At 40.2% G+C, this 17,535-nt stretch overlaps 1 protein-coding gene across 1 annotated transcript in view; it reads right to left on the bottom strand.

Annotated features, from left to right (window-relative positions):
• Window positions 1-17,535, bottom strand: part of DNAH10 (dynein axonemal heavy chain 10) — a 246,788-nt gene that overhangs the window by 131,208 nt on the left and 98,045 nt on the right. The window contains exons 27-36 of the mRNA XM_073627593.1: window positions 16,661-16,894; window positions 16,311-16,433; window positions 13,562-13,795; window positions 9,846-10,069; window positions 8,376-8,645; window positions 8,098-8,281; window positions 6,194-6,328; window positions 4,623-4,775; window positions 3,588-3,776; window positions 2,337-2,483 (exon numbers count right to left, since the gene is read on the bottom strand). Of these exons, the coding sequence (XP_073483694.1) occupies window positions 2,337-2,483; window positions 3,588-3,776; window positions 4,623-4,775; window positions 6,194-6,328; window positions 8,098-8,281; window positions 8,376-8,645; window positions 9,846-10,069; window positions 13,562-13,795; window positions 16,311-16,433; window positions 16,661-16,894 (1,893 nt within the window). The remainder of the gene's footprint in view (window positions 1-2,336; window positions 2,484-3,587; window positions 3,777-4,622; window positions 4,776-6,193; window positions 6,329-8,097; window positions 8,282-8,375; window positions 8,646-9,845; window positions 10,070-13,561; window positions 13,796-16,310; window positions 16,434-16,660; window positions 16,895-17,535) is intronic.

Raw genomic sequence — 17,535 nt, 5'->3', positions numbered from 1 at the left:
GCTTGGAGGGTGCAGAATTCTAAAGATTAATATTCTGCCAGGAATTCTATACCTCTTAGGGCCAGTTCACACCACATGCAGTCCAGTGCATTTTTTTTCTGCATCAAAAACGCAAGAAAAGTAGGTTATATGGTTTTCAATGGCATAGTTCACACCAGTGCATTCCAGTTCCAGCAAAAAAAGTAGAACATGCTGCATTTTTTCTGCACTGGACTGTACTGGAACGCTGTAAAACGCATCAAAAACACACTGGAACGCACCTAAATGCACCAAAAAGGCACAGCAACACACGCGCATCCGGACTGCATTTCTATGGTATAAACTGGCCCTTACAAGACCTTTATACATTTTTTTGTAGGTACATAAAAAGCTGCGCCTCCACCGCTCTATCCTTTGACTTAAAAAAGAGCAAGGAGGAACTGCCTTACAGGATTTTCCCATCCCAGGCTACATGCCACCTCACTAGAGTGATAGACTGGTGCAGTCACAGCTCCATCAAACAATGGGTGATGTTGGAACAAGCCTATATGGCCATCTCCTTGTACACACTACCTTGGTGAGTGTTACATGAACTCTACAGGAAATACTTCCAACAAAGTAATATCTCTCTCTTTCTCACTTTTTTCTCAGTAATATGTAATACATACTTTTCTCCAGCAGTACATGATTCTTCCATCCTAAATGTACCCCAAGTAGTGCTATTATGACCCCTTGACTTTACAATGTCCCGATCGATAGTGTCTAGATTAGAAGTTCTGCTGGTTGGTACTTGCCTGCCTGGCTCATTGACTTTTGGGGAATGGCCCAGCTTTCACATTTTATTCATTTCTTATTGCTGACTGAAAACTTCTTCAGATCTGACAAGTCTTTTGAAACTGCATGTGTACAGCAAGGTCCCCTCAGGCAGTTCCCTAATTTACAAATTATTCTCCACTTGGGGATTATGTTGAAAAGGGTACAGGACTTGCAATGATAGTGTCACAGGCGCAAACGGACAGAATCCTGGACTTCATGCATAAGTTGTTGCTTTACATAAAATATCAGGAATCTGGATTTAAGCTTTTGACACAATGGTAGAGGATGTCACATATTCTGCATTTCCATATGCCAGACATTTCTATCTTGTGCTGGTAGTTTGAAGCGGGCCCTGGGTGACCTTCTGCACATATTCTGGTCATGCCCATACAGGTAGTTCCTCTGGCAGAGGTTCGCTGCACTTCTCAGATCAATGCTGCCGGGAGCAGTATCCCAGAACTATGGAAACATGGAAACAAACCTGTGCTCCCATTATAATTTTGTGGATGACCAAAATCAATTAAATTAAATGCATAGAAGAGTTAGTTGCCTCCAGCAGAGACATTTTTGACAGATATGAAGCTCTCATGCACATTAGTTCGTTCTCCACACTTAGACGTTTGACGCACTTGTGAGAATGGGGTCTAGGGTAACACAGGTCAGAGGGAAGGATGCTGCCCTTTTTTCCTTTCCTTGTTTCTTTCTTCTTTCCAACTAGAGCCCTCTTAGCTACCCCCCGCCCCTTTTTTTTTTTTCTCTTAAACATGCAACAGACTTTGCTACCAAACTGCACCCCCTCCCCCACACCACAAGTGTGAACCAGCCCTTACTGAGCTCAGCTGGGCCCATTAAATTATGTGACTGGGAGTACTTACACAACCAGTTGGCTTTGGAAGTATATATGATACCCTGATTTCTATCGTCGTTTTTACTGTCAACTGAGGTTACTTCTAATGCTGTAGCTTATCCACTTAAAGTATCTTTGCTTAAATAGAGAATGCATAGAAAAGAGACAATGCTTTCTTCAATGCTTGTTGGATATCCCCCAACATGTTCTTATCTCTGCTTAAGCCGGGTTGCCTAATATCTCCTTTAACCACCTTGAGTGGCAAAATGCAGGCAACACAGGCAAAATGCAGTATTTAGGACTACAACACAATAGTGTGAACATTGCCTACTAAAAACAAAGTATTTTCTCTTGTCCGCGCATTTTGATGCTTGAAAAAATATAGCACAATGCATAAAGGGTGTCAAAAAAACGGTAATAGCACAAAATTGGATGAAAGTTTTTAATGTGCCATCTCTAGCCACATTGATACCACTCTCCCAAATTCCTCTGATGGAATCATTAGTACCTATAACATAGGGATATCATTGCACAGTTGCACTGAAATCATCCTTGGTGTGTGTAGCCTTTAATAGTTTTCTTATTTATACTTCACAAAAGGCCATACAAAACAATAAATACCACAAACTCAAAAGAGTTTTATGTACAGTACAACATGGTCACACCTTCCCTGACAAAGCCCAATATTGTTTACCTCACTCAGGTCCGGTGAGCCTCTCTTTAGCTCTCCAGCCATCACCAAGACAGACTTCAATGCACGCAGTCCAAAATCATAATGATGTTGCTTGGACAGTTGTTCACGGGCAAGTTTATACAAGACAGTCATCTTTTTTGCCAAATTCTGAAATGTTATAAATGAGGTTAAATAACATATTACAGATGCACCTCTTTTATAAAAAGTAAAGCTTATTATTCATGTTTTGCTAAGATGTAGATCTGATCTGTAGATATGTGATCTGTAAAAATGGATTGTCAGCTCAAAATATACACATATGATACATTTGCAGTAACCCATAACAAGATGACTACACCAATTACTCTTCCATCTCCATCAACCGCATGTTTCATCTAAAGAATCAGTCCATCGAAAACTGATATTTTAACTGAAGTTGGGGACTGGTGGGCTGATTCAGCCTCTCCTCTGGCATCTCCAAGAGCAAGATCTCCCTACCATAATTCCTTATCCACTCCCTATTTAACTGGGAGTTTTAGGTGTGTGTTTCAGCATTTCATTCTCCATATTATAAAATACAGTAATATACCAATCTTGTTATGGCTGTAAACCCAAGAACTCAAACACAGAGATCCCAAATGAAATCCCCCGAACTTAAAAGAACTGTCCTATGGTTTATATCTTCCATAACCTGATAGATATGTTTTTACTGACTAGGGAATCTAATGTTTTTTTTTTATTGTGTGTATTTTACTATATGCACACAAGCCACATTTTACAAATAAACATTAATTCATGACAGAGTGGTGCCAAACCACTGTGGGTTAGCTAAAGACGGCAAAGCAGGAATTGTTCCCTTTCAGACAGCTGTCTCTCCTGAATCATTATAATGAACCCATGAAAAAATTTTAAGTTACTGCTCTGGTGCATCAAGGTCTGTGTGTAAAGTTCAACTTAATCTATAGATGTCTGTGAATAAAAGGCTTTATTCAACATGTGGTAGATGGAGAGAATATAGAACTTCACATGCTGGCTGGAAGACACACTACACAATATTTATATGCAATTTATCTGTACTATTGCAGCAAGTCCTGAATAAGTTTTATCCCCCCACACTACATGTACAGTAGAATAAACTGACAGTTCCACCTTGTCCAGGAAAATGATTTCTTATCACGTTCCAGATTCATGTACTTTTTTGGAAATGTAAAATGATTTTATACCAAATTATGTGTATCTGAACATTTTGAATACTTCCAAGAGCACACTTACCTTGGCCATAAGAAAGCCCTCTGAAAAGAGCATGATTTCACAAATTTGCTGAAGATCTGGTACAATAACCACCACAGGCCTGAAAAGAGCCTTAACTGATTCTGGCAACTCTGTGCGACCAGCATATCCAGGATTCATTGTAATAAAGATCCCCATTCGAGAATCCATGGCAATTTCTTGACCTTCAAACTAAAAAGCAATCAATAATAAAGAAAAAAAGAAAAAAAACTGTTTTATACTGATAGCATTCAAGTGGGATAATTACAATAGGATACATTACAGCAATGCCATTATGCAGGGCTTCTCAAACTGAAACATATTCATTTATATGAAATTTTCAACCACATACTCCTTGGTGTACATGGAAAAAATCTAGGGGATAGAGAATGCTAAGGATTAGATGATACAAAATTAAGGGCAGGGGTGTCTGTACCACCACAAGGGAGAGAACTATCAATGTGGTAAAGCTGAATCAATGCTTGCTAAAGCAGTATCCAAAATCCCAGCAAAAAAAAGGTAGGACAGCTATAGTTCTCATAACATTTTGTTCCACTGTGTGTACATTATTGAAATATAGCAGAGTAAGCAGACACTTCTGATACTGGTGACATCACTAAGAAAACCACAAATAAAATCATACAGCCTATTACCAAAATACCTTAAGTGTCTGCTAGTACCTACAAACCTAATGATCACCGGCAGATCTGGTTAATCATCTTACTTGTAAGGGTACCTTTACAGATTTAGGATACAGATAAACTTGACCTGTTTGCAACTCACTTTGCTGCTTTACATTGCAAAACGTAGGGGAAATGCAAAGTGAAGAACCACATATATCCCCTCCCCCAAACACACACATTTACTTTCTTAAATGTAAAGGAGCAGTGGCATTGCTACCAACAAGGTCAGTCAAAATGTTCAAAACAATTTGGTCAGCAATTCAAATCTGCAATGCCGCCAGTTTACCACCATGAGGGATCTCACAGAGACACACACACATAAAAGTGACTTTAGTTGTTAGATGCATTTACTTACATGAAATTTCTTTAAGTGGTGTATTAGGGCATTTCGTATAGTCTGTATCTGAGAAGAAATGACTGATAGTACTGAAGCATCAATTCGGTTGAATTCATCAAAGCAGCCCCAAGCACCACATTGAGCAAGGCCAGAAAAGATTTTACCAACAGCCTATAAAAATAATACAGAGTTTCAAGTAAAAGCAGATCGATCTAAGCACATACTGTACAAATTGTGACTACAGACACTGATAGTCTGTAGATAAAAGTTGTTGCATTATAAATGATTTATAAGTGAAATGTTTTTTTGCTCTGCTCTGTTAAGGAACACACTGTTCAGTAGTGCAATTATCCATGAATATGGTTGATTACTTCCTGATCAGGGTGAATTACAATCTAAGATCTAAAGCAGGGGTCTCCAAACTTTCTAAACAAAGGGCCAGTTTACTGTCCTGAAGACTTTAGGGGGCCGGACTGTGGCCATTGGGGGTAGAAAAGCTCCCAACGTCAGTGGGTAAAAATATTGCCCCATGGTTTGTTTCATTGGAAGTAATTGCGCCCCATCATTGGTGTCAGTGGGAGGAATTGCAGCCCATCATTGATGTCATTGGGCCCCATCGTTGGTGTCATTGATAGGAATTGCACCCCATCATTGATGTCATTGGGCCCCATTGTTGGTGTCAGTGGGAGGAAATGTGCCTCATTGCTGGTGTCATTGGGAGGAATTTGCACCCTTCATTGGTGTTAGTGGAAGGATCAGTGACCCATTGTTGGTGTTAGTAGGAGCTGCAGTGCCCCATTGTTGGTGTTAGTGGGAGGAATAGTGACCCGTTGTTGGTGTCAGCAGGAGAAATAGTGCCCCTTTCTTGGTGTTAGTGGGAGGAATACCAGCCCATTATTGGTATCAGTTTGAGGAATAGTGTCCCAGGAATTGCACCCCATCATTGATGTCATTGGGCCCCACTGTTGGTGTCAGTGGGAGGAAATGTGCCCCATTGCTGGTGTCATTGGAAGGAATTTTGCACCCTTCATTGGTGTTAGTGGGGGGAATTATGTCCCATTGTTGGTATCAGTGGATGAAATAGTGCTTCAAGGGCTGGATAAATGCAAGCTAAGGGCCACATCTGACCCCTGGGTCGCAGTTTGGAAATAATGAAAGTATATAACTAAAGAGTCAAAAACTAGAAGCCGTACACATTACATCACATGTCAAAAAGTCAAACATATTACATTGTGTTTGCTGTTTTATATATATATATATATATATATATATATATATATATATATATATATATATTTTCGTAAAGCACACATTTACAAGAAGACTCAATCTTCTAAATTCCATTTTAAACATCCTGCTACCATTGAACCAATTGCAACTATAAAACTAGTATAGTGGAGGCTGAAATATATGTACATTAGCTGTATTGTAATAATTTGTCAAATGCTACTCTTGCCTAGATACATCCTTCTACAACAGACAGAAAAGGTCTGTCAGGTGTGCAGCTATATATCTGTTGGTCTGTTAAGCTTGGTATAATATATAATATGATTGCACAAGACATGCAGACTAGGAAGTCATAGATATACCTTGTAGTCCATGCCTTCCCCACAGTTTGTTACCACACACAGCAATCCCAGAGCTTTAGCCAAATCTTTAGTTGTTTCTGTTTTACCAGTTCCAGCTGGTCCAGCAGGTGCCCCACCTAAATACATGGACAGTGCCTAGAAAAAGGAAGACATTAGGTAACTACTAAATACCATTGCAGTTACTTTATATCATATATTTGTAAGCATCCAGTTTTTCCAAAAATAATGGAAATCTTCTATTTGGCTACAACCTGTGCTGTTCTTTAGAATCTTTTTGAAAGAACAGCAAGACTATCCTGAAAGATTGAACAAATGGATGAATGGCAGATTGAAAATTATTCCAATATAGAACCATATTTTATTCACAAGAATCTGTATGTTAATTGTGTTTTATGATAACATAATGCCAAGTCTGATCAACATATATATTTAAATCCTAAATAAACATTTGTATGTTAGGTAAATTCACATTACCTAACCTCAGCCCAACCCCTATGCCCAACTTTTAGGCTGTTATGAGGGAAGTACAGCAATTGCATTGCTAGCATCCTTCTGAAATGTCTAGTTTTCTGGATGGGTCTGGCTTTAATAAGTGTTGGAATTTCTAATCTCCATACTTGTCACTGGGCTGTAATTTGGAAAGCATTAAAACCAAAGCATCAACTTTGACAGCCAGGGAATTAATATTCTTATGCCCTGTACACACGATCATTAATCGGACATTCCGACAACAAAATCCTAAGATTTTTTCCGACGGATGTTGGCTCAAACTTGTCTTGCATACACACGGTCACACAAAGTTGTCGGAAAATCCAATCGTTCTGAAGGTGGTGACGTAAAACACGTACGTCGGGACTATAAACGGGGCAGTAGCCAATAGCTTTCGTCTCTTAATTTATTCTGAGCATGCGTGGCACTTTGTGCGTCGGATTTGTGTACACACGATCGGAATTTCCAACAACGGATTTTGTTGTCGGAAAATTTTATAGCCTGCTCTCAAACTTTGTGTGTCGGACAACAAGGTCCTATCACACATTTTCCGTCGGAAAATCCGACCGTGTGTACAGGGCATTATAAGGGTGTTAAACCATGACAGCCTATATACTTTTCTCATGACAGGTGTACATTAAACTGAGCCTAATGTCAGCTATACACACATAAATACAGACTGCACAAGAGAAATCTAATAGATTCTTCAATCCACACTTCAGGAATCTCCCCTGGTGAACGCATTTGCTGTCTGACAATTTTACACCCAGCTCCTTTGATGTTTCGATTTAAGATATGAGCAGTGTGGCCTGCTAATACCCTAACTCTCAACATAATGTAAACCCTAAATCTAACCATTCACCTCAAAACTAATTCCAACCCCCAATCTAATACACGCACCTAACTGCTAACATTACAGCCATAAATAATTATTACACATAATTATTATACATAGTGCTTTATGAAATAAAATCCAGCTGATACTAGCCTGATATAAGCATTGCAGTAAAATGCAGTTCTCCAATACAAGTCTATGTAAATATATCAAGAACTAAAATACTTGCATTGGTGCTCAACATTCCAAATGATCAGAGCTGAACAGTAACTGGTTTTCGGTATTCGTGGATGTAACCATTAAACTGGTAGTTAAAACATCTGTTTTCTACACAGACTCTGTGCATTTTGTGATAGAATCATATGCATTGCTTACAATAACTGCACATAGTGTAGAGTAGAAAAATAGGGCAGCTGAATAGTTGTTAGGGGCAACACAGTTCATGTAAAATGTTCTTAAAAGTACATAGATAGCAAATGTCTTACAAAATGATAGTATGTAATAATGTTACATGATCTGATACATATACTAAATACAAATATAGCACACATGCTGTCAGAGATATACTAGTATAGAGCACCTGGGTAAGGGTGAGGTAAATCCTATCAGTAAGTGGGGTGATGACTAGCCTCCCGTTAAGTCCCATGTATTCATAGCCATAGGCAAAGGTTCCTGTGCACTGTCGGACATTAAGTTCATCAGGTTCTCTGTCCCAGTAAAAACGTAGTTGGCTTTCCCATTCAAATTCCCGAGCATCCATAATACTGGTAAAGAAGTATTTTAAATGATTATTTAAAAATATTAAACAATATTTGTTATTTACAGAGTCATTTCACAATACTTTTCCCACTTGCATACCTGTCTCTGACAAATATATCCACAATGTCTCTGGCATGTACATCAATGATAAGAACAGTGTTGTACTTCTTCCTGTCATTTTTACTGAGCGGTGTGGTGATGCGGGTGACCAGCTCATCAATTTGTTGGTGCATTTTCTTTGCATAGTTTTTTAGTGCTTGTTTGTCCCCTTTCTTCACTTTTCGGAACACGTCCTCCACTTCCCATGTCCACCAAACTTGATTACCAGCCAGGACAATCATACCCTGGTACAAAAGCATCCAGTCTATCCTACAAAATGAATATAATGTAAGAACAGTTAGATATTCAAACATATCACTGGCTGCCACCATGCCACTTCCTTTCTATTCCTATCCTTCCAACAGGTAGGGCTTGGGGACATGGTACATAAACAACACACTTGCTCACTTGTGTACATGGATGTGTTACAGACAAATGTTTCCCATTCCCCTAATTTCTTGCAGACTATTAACATTTTTTTTTTTACACACTTACACAGAAGATGTGGAATACACAGTGGGCCTTGGGGACAGAAGTTTATTTATTATTTATTTATTTTAAGTTCTGTATTTCTGCGACACAGGGAACCTTTGGGGGCATACAATGGAATACCAGTGCACATACTGTAAGTCCTTGGAGACAGAAAATTTGGAATACCAGTGTACAGCAGGCCATGAGGGCAGGAGATATGAAATGCCATGTGCACATTTAGCTTTAAGATCAGGAGATGTGGAATATTGGTGCACAACAGGGGTTGGGGAAACAAGGTGTAGTATGTTGGTGCCCAATAGCATGGCAACAGAATGCAGTACACAGCTGACCTTGAACCTAGAAAGATGGAACACATTGGGCCTTGGGGACAGGAGCTAGAGAATGCTAGCGCATAGTTTGGCCTTGGGGTAGAAGATGTGGATTAATGAAAAAGTGCTGCTTAGTTGGCTGTTTATATAACTTTAGCATTGCCTTCACTATTATAGAGTCAATAGTGGGGTTGCCACATTGACAATACAGTAGCACGATTCTGTGATGGGGCAAAGAAAATAACCAGTGACACTGGTCCCAAGGCACAGTCTGAGAAGCATGCTTTCTCATTACAGCAGCAGGACTGGTTATGTCCACCAGCTGGATATTAGCTTGTTTTTGCGAAGATGCAAGAGATGAAATATGAAATCTGATTTGTTGCTATGTGCAAGTTGTATTTTGATTAGTCAGGCAGCTACACTTGATCTGTCAAATACACACTATAAAAGCCTTGTTTTGTCATAACTACATACAAGCATAAGATACATAATTAAAAATAGCATGTATTTTGTATGCTGTTATTTTCAAATTAACAAGGGACTAGAAAAAAAATAAAAAAATAAAAGCATATATTTTATGGTATTCTTATATGGATTCTAACATAAGATAACAGGAAGTTTAATCCATGTAGACAAGTATTGATGAATATGACTGTGGAGTATAGAGTACCTGCTCTTATTCTCACAGTATCTAAATATAGCCTCCTTTGTAATGAGTCTGTTGGTTCTCCTCATTTCCTGCAATACAGCAGTCATCCAATCCTCCACACGACCTTCAGCTGCTATGGCTTGGCGGAATGCCATCACTTCTCCTTCAGCTGAGATCATACCTGTTGCCATCATTTCACCACGGTCTCCATCTTGAAATTTCAGAGATGCAATGTTATCATACATCTGCAAAAAAAGAGGTTGCTTTTATTAAATAGGTAAATGATAACAGTTTAATCACACAGCATTTGCACACTTTCAGTCCCAAACTGAAGTGTGCATTCCACTATAACTTAAAGTGTATCTCTAGTCAAAATGTAAAATGTATTGCAATTATTCCTGGCTTATTCCTATTAATGTGAACGATCTTGAGGTTTGTAAACTTAGTTTGTGAAGATCTCCACGCATTTACTTCCTTGAATTCTGTGACACATTTTCACTATGCCCTGTGAGTAGGCACTGCTGTCTCACAGAACGAAAGGAGATCTTTCAAGTAAGCTTATCTTGGATTGACAAATATACAGTAACTATTGCTTGTATTGCTATTACAGTGCTGATGTTATAAAATGAACACACATGCTGTGACCATAGATCTCCTTTAATGTTAGACCAAATGAATTAGGCAATGGCATTGACTCTAAAGGGCCATGTATAAACGTCTAATTTCCTTATTTTCTTCACCAATAAAAACTGTTTTGCTCTGCTGTAATTCTCCACTCACTCTTGCCATATTTCAGCTAAGGGGAAAATAGTCAACAAAATCTATTTAAAAATCACTTCACAAGTCTATAAAGATGGCCTTGTAGCAAATTTTATTATCAGACACACAAGAAGGATTAAGGAGGAAGGTAGATATCACCTTTGGGAGCAAAGAGGCCTTGTGCAACTCAAAGGGGTTGGTATACTAAAATTGGAGAGTGCAAAATCTGGTGCAGATGTGCATGGTAGCTTCCAGGTTTTTTGCCAAATTTTTAAGTACTTTCAAATAACATTGGTCAAGTCATCGTATGTACTGAGAATTTTCGTACAAATGTTCATTCAGATAACCTACTAGTGTATGTCTAGCTTTAGAAAGTTTCCTTACAGGATAAGTCCACCAATTCAGAGACTCTCCTTACAGAAGTGATAGCCACAATAAAGGCCACCTGACTGGTAAAGTCAGACAAAGTAATATTGATGATAGTCTCAAAGGGCAACCGTGAAGGCCAGATTGACAACCCAAAAAGATACAAGGGAACAATCAGGGAGAAGGATGGTAGCTACTCCCTGAACAAAAGCCTTAACTACAGAGAAAGAGACCAAAGGTTTCAGCCAAGGCCACGATTTGTACTTGTAATAGTACTCAAGGCCAGTTTTTGGTCCAAGTCAGACTGGAGAAAGGACAGGAGCCCCATGGAATACTTTCTAGATGAAACGTCCTTGACTCACACCAAGGTGTGTGTGTCAATTAGGTCCCCCAGGTGCGATGGTAGATTTTATGAGAAGTCGACTTCTTGACCTTCAAGAGGGTGGGGATAACAGAATCTGCGAGGCCCCTGTGCCTCAGAACCACTGCGTCAACAGCTATGCCATTCAAGCCAGAAACTGAATTGCAGGATGGAACACTGGCCCTAGGGGCAAGAGATCTGGACGATATGGAAGAGCCCATGGAGCATCTGCCCAGAGCTTGAGCATGTTACAATATTCTTTTTCCTAGGCTAATTTAGTGTACTCAACTTGGGAACGCAACATAGGGAAAAAAGTGCCAGGCACCCCAGAACTGAATGTTAAAAGGACATTCTGCTCTGTACTCACCACATCAGTTTGCCCTTTACATGCTGGGCTCTGCATCCGGCAGACTGCCACTCTGAACCTGTAAAGCACCCTATGGCTAACTCTGTAAGCTGCACTATGAGCCAAGGGGATGACCCACAGCAGAATCCAGTGCAAAGCAACATTACAGGCAGGCCCCGCATCTTTCTCAATGAGGTTCTCAGGGTACGGTCCCCCAAGGCTCTGCTGAAGAGTCCACGGATCCTAGAGCTGCATAAAAAGCCGCAGGGTTTCATTATGAAAGAAATCCATCTCAGAAGAAATCATCAGGAGAGAGGGAGAAAAAAACCCTCCATAGTAAGAAGATGTGCTTCTCTCAGTAGGAGAAGGGATCTAAGGACACTAGTAAAAAAAAAAACAAAAACAAATTGCCCTATTCGAGTCATAAATCCTTGCATAATAAAACACCTCTGTTGTTAGGCAGGAAGAAGAATGAGCACCCAAGGATGAAAGTGGGAGTTTCAAAAAGTTCCTCGGGCATAAACAGTGCCTGACTGCCAGAATTCTACAAACACACACAGCAGACTATAACAAGATATAAGGAGGGATCCCCAGTAAAATAAACAAGTCCAGAAAAGTTTTCTGTCCTCCTCTACAGTGCCCAGTCATGACAGCTGCTTCTGTGGCAGAAGCACATACAGAAAAAAATAATTCTGGTACATTTAAAGAAGAAAATCCCAGACACAGACAGAGACCTGCCTAGCCACTCACAAGAACTGAGCCTTCAGAAACGGGGACAGATAAAAACTGCTGTAGCTCTAATTCTGAAAACTCAGCAAGGAAACTGCAGATACACTGGATTGACCTTAAAAGCAAAGTCCTGTGCTAACTGAAACACAGAGGGGGTGTCAACCCCAAATGCAGAGCTGTCACAAAGAGAATACCAGTATACATATTGAACCAGGAAAACTTGCGCTGGTTAGCTAACTGGAAAGACTTCCAAGATTTCCAATATCTGGACATCCATTCTTCAAAGGGGACTAAGTAAAACTGAGTAGGTAGGAGAGTTATAGTCTCTCTAGTGGGTTGGCCTCCAGTTTTCTGTGTGCCTAGCGCCCTTTTCTCCTGTTGGCAGCATTATAACCCTGGGATGCTTATGCCAAGCTGTGTCCCTCACTGGAAGATAGAGAAACCTTATTTTTTCTGAATGTGTTTCACTGTGTTGACATAGTGACATAGTGATGACATGGTTGGGAACTTCTAAGTGGTTCCTGATTGTTAGTGGGGGCTGAAGCTATCAGTGACAGTTGAGTTTATCAGCTAGCAGCAGGACAAAGTGTTGGAAAAAGGGCCCATTCACACCATCAGGTTGTAAATACTCTAAAATGCAACTCCACTTCACTGACCTCTGGGTTAAAAAAGGGGTAATATGCTCTTAAGAATTAATTAGGTAAAGTTGCTTAAAAGCTGCAAACTGAGGACTGTAGTGGGTGAATTCTGAGGTTACATTGGCCCTATATTACCCGGCCAATGTACAGTAGGACACAAATGTACTAGTTATTGCAACTATATAATGCTAATTTTCAGTGTTTGCCAGACATTATGGGGTTGATTTACTAAAGACAAAAAGACTGTGAACTTTGGAAAGTGCAGTTGCACACGGCAAGAGCAGTTGCTCCAGAGTTTAGTAAATGAGCAGAAGCTCTGCTGACTTTCATCAACCAATCATGTGCAAGCAAAAATGCTGTTTTTTTTCTTTTCCTTGCATGTGATTGGGTATTCTTTGCAAAGTGAAGCTCTACCTCATTTACTAAGCTCTGGAGCAACTGCACTTGCAGAGTGCAATGACACTTTCCAAGGTGCACAGTCTATTGGCCTTTAGTAAATCAACCCCTATATCTTGTCCGAAACCCTTAAACTGTTCACCTTGATAATGTGCTCCTGTACACAAGTGGGATCACTGCTGCCAAGAATGCTGAGAAGCTCATCGTCTGATATGAAGAAGAATCGAGGGAATGCATTTCTCTTAGAGTCTAGGTAATCATTCAAGCTCTTCTGACATTTCTCAAGATCCTCACTTAGGTTCTGTAAGTCAAACAGCCGGTTTGTTGCCTGGCAGCATCGCTTTATAACTGGGTCTTTCACAGTTTCTGACATTATCTGTAAATGATAAATAAAGTCATTCAGTAAAAAATAAATTATAAATATACTCTTGCATTATTTTCATGAATTAAAGCTGACCTTTATTCTGTTTATAATTTGCCTTCACGCTTTCCCCTTCTCATCAACTGATTATTTAAAATTTGAAATAAAACCTTCTGCTTTCATTACATACTTATTTTAGACAGCATTCTGCTTCTGTACCCCTCTCAAGAGTCCTCAACCCCAATGCAAGCAGATGTCTGGCTTTTGGGAGGAATTCTGCAAATGTAAAAAGTCTGTGATGGGTAGATGACAGAATGGAAGAGTGGGCATTCCTAGTCAGACTGAATTGGTATGCAGGCCACCTTAGGTAATACCCACATGTAACACTGAACCTTCATTATTGAAAGTACTGAATTACAATGAATGAAAGGGGCAGTACAGGGATAGTCAGGCTGCAAGGGAAAGGGCTAAATGATGTGGGGCACCAAAAAAACTGAAAAAAGTGGGCTCTATCTGGGTTGCTGCAACTTCTAGTGCATATTGTAAAATGAAAAGAAAACAGTATTTATTAACTTTAAGCACTTGCCTACTGGGCACTTTTACCCCCCTCCTCTCTAGGCCAATTTTCAGCTTTCAGCGCTGTCGCACTTGCAATTGCGTGGTCATACAATGCTGTACCCAAATTACATTTTTATAATTTTTTTCACACAAATAGAGCTTTCCTTTAGTGGTATTTAACCACTTCAGCCCCAGAAGGATTTACCCCCTTAATGACCAGGCCATTTTCTGCGATACAGCACTGCGTCGCTTTAACTGACAATTACGCAGTCATGCAACGCTGTACCCAAACAAAATTGATGTCCCTTTTTTCCCACAAATAGAATTTTCTTTTGGTGGTATTTGATCACCTCTGCGGCTTTTATTTTTTGCGCTATAAACAAAAAAAGACCGACAATTTTGAACAACATTTTTGACTTTTTGCTATAATACATATCCCCCCCAAAAAAGTAAAAAAACAAATGTATTCATCAGCTTAGGCCAATATGTATTCTGCTACATATCTTTGGTATGAAAAAATCCTAATAAGCGTACATTGATTGGTTTGCGAAAAAAAGTTATTGCATCTACAAAATAGGGGATCGATTTAGGGACTTTTAATTTTTTTTATTGTTTTTACTGGTAATGGCGGCGATCTGTGGTTCTTAGCAGGACTGCGACATTGCGGTGGACAAATCTGACCCTAAGTGACACTTTTTGGTGACCAGTGACACCAATACAGTGATCAGTGCTATAAAAACGCACTGATCACTGTATAAATACACTGGCAAAGAAGGGGTTAACACTAGAAGGCGATCAAGGGGTTAAGTGTTCCCTTTCTTACTTAAGTGCTTTCTTACTGTAGGGGGAGTGGACTAACAGGGAGTAGAGAGAGAGATTGCTGTTCCGGATCACTAGGAACTGCAGATCTCTCTCTCCTCCCCTGTCAGAACGGGGATCCGCCTTGTTTACATTGACAGATCCCTGTTTTACCTCTGTGAGGAGCGATCGCGGGTGGCCGCTGGACATCAATCACATGCATGGACCAACGTACGGGTACCTTGCCGCAGTATATCTGCGGTGGGCGGTCGGCAAATAGTTAATCACTGCTGGGTTTTTTATTTTTTGCAAAAAAAAAACAAAAAAAGACCAAAAATTTGGAAAAAAATATGTTTTTCTTAGTTTCTGTCAATAAATTTTGTAAATAAGTAATTTTTCTCTTTCACTGATGTGTGCTGACAAGGCGGCACTGATGGGCACTGATGCGGCAGCTCTTATGGGCACTGATGAGGTGGCATTGAAGGGCAGTGATTAGGTGGCCCTGATGGGCGGCACTGATATGCGTCACTGATAGGTGGCACTGATATGCAGCACTGATGAGCACTGATGGGCGGCACTAGTGGGCAATGATAGGCAGCACGGATAGGCGGCACTGATGGGTACTGATTGGTGTCACAGATGGGCACTGCTGGAGCGGTACAGTAATCATGGCACTGATGATCAGTGTCCCGATTATCTGGAACCCCTGCGATGAGAAGCCACTGATCGTCTCCCCTCGCCACACACTCTGTCAGCGTGAGCTGAGCATAGGCTTACCTGTAGGTACAGTGAATATTTCCTAAACATGCACCGTTTAGGAGATATTCACACTGCATCCAGCCAGGAACGTCACCGGCGCATTCGCATATCATGCCGAACCTTCAGAAACTCGTGCCATAAACGAGGGCTCCCGTGCACATGCGGGTGAGTGACTTCATTGTGGCCCCGGCCACTCATGTAGCCGGATGGCTGCGAACCCAGAAGGAAGACTGGTTGAAGATGGAAGCCCTCTCAGCGGTGACATCGCGCCGCTGGAGGGCTTCGTTTTAAGGCAAGTCTTGCATAATGTGCTAGTATGCAACGCATACTAGCACATTATGACACTGCTTTGCAGTGGATTCTTTTTTTTTTTTAAGATGCGGTTTACTACTGCTTTAAGGTCATGACTACTTACTCGCTTAAATATTTTGTCAATATTGTCAAATTTTTTTGCCTCTTCTGGTAACTGTGATCGAATATCTCCTCCAATAAATATGCTCTCTAAATACATCCACTTCCGCTGTACAACCATCCAAACCTGTAAGAGAGACACAAAGCCAATGTGTAGATTTAATGTTGCATTTGACAATTATATAGATATCACAATGAAATCATACAAATTTGATAATGACTAACAGTTTAGTGTAGTCAGTCTGATAAAAAAAATGCTCTAAGTGGTTGATAATGTCTTCTGCACTTCACTGCTCTCTTTATTAGCCTACTCAATAGAGTACAAAGCATAATAAAAGCAATAATGTTACTTACTGCAATTACTTCTCCAATCAATGAGAGCGATTTTTCCCACAGCTGAACAGTGTTTAAGAAAGGGCCAACAAAGCGACTGCCGGAGATACTTTGCAGGTTCATAGCATTGTCATCAAGAATCTGCAGAATGTCATCAACAGCTCCTAGAATGTTGCCGCGGTCTTGAGTGCCCTTAATATACCTCTGTACGGTAAACTTCATATTTTCCCATGTATCCACAATTTCCTTTACACCCTGGTGAAAACATAAAAATGTAATTCATTAAATGAATTGCTGACCATTTTCTTATACTCACAATAAGTAGTATTACAAAACTTGTATATGTTGTATCAATTACATATGTGAAACTACTTGAAAAATGTTCCAATGAGAGCTATGTTGCAAAGTGAAGATCAGCACTGCAAACCCACTGAACAGCAATGAGCGTCTACTCTAGAGCAAGGATCTCCAAACTTTAAAAACAAGGAGCCAGTTTACTGTCCTTCAGACTTTAGGGGGGCCAGACTGTGGCCAGTGGGAATATAAATGTTTTCTCTGGCATCAGTGGGAGTAAATAGTATACATTCTTTGATATCAGGGGGAGGAATAGTACCCCATTGTTGGTGTCAGGGAGAGGAATAATGCCTCATTGTTGGTGTCAGTGGGCAAAATAGTGTCTTGTATCCATGGGATAAATAGTGCCCCAAGGGCCAAATAAAGGAAACCAAAGGGCTGCATCTGGCCCCCGGGCCACAGTTTGGAGACCACTGGTCTAGAGTGACCAAACAAACCATTTCCAAACAGGGGCAGCCTTACAGGTGCTCAACTCCTTCTAAAACTACTCCTAGCAAACATGGGGGCAACTGGAAACTATGAAGACATTTTGAAGTGTACAT

The sequence above is a fragment of the Aquarana catesbeiana genome, linkage group LG01 (genome assembly GCF_042186555.1).
Source record: "Aquarana catesbeiana isolate 2022-GZ linkage group LG01, ASM4218655v1, whole genome shotgun sequence".
NCBI classification, from domain to species: domain Eukaryota; kingdom Metazoa; phylum Chordata; class Amphibia; order Anura; family Ranidae; genus Aquarana; species Aquarana catesbeiana.
Note: the sequence above shows the minus strand (reverse complement) of the source record. Positions and strands in the feature narration are given on the sequence as shown.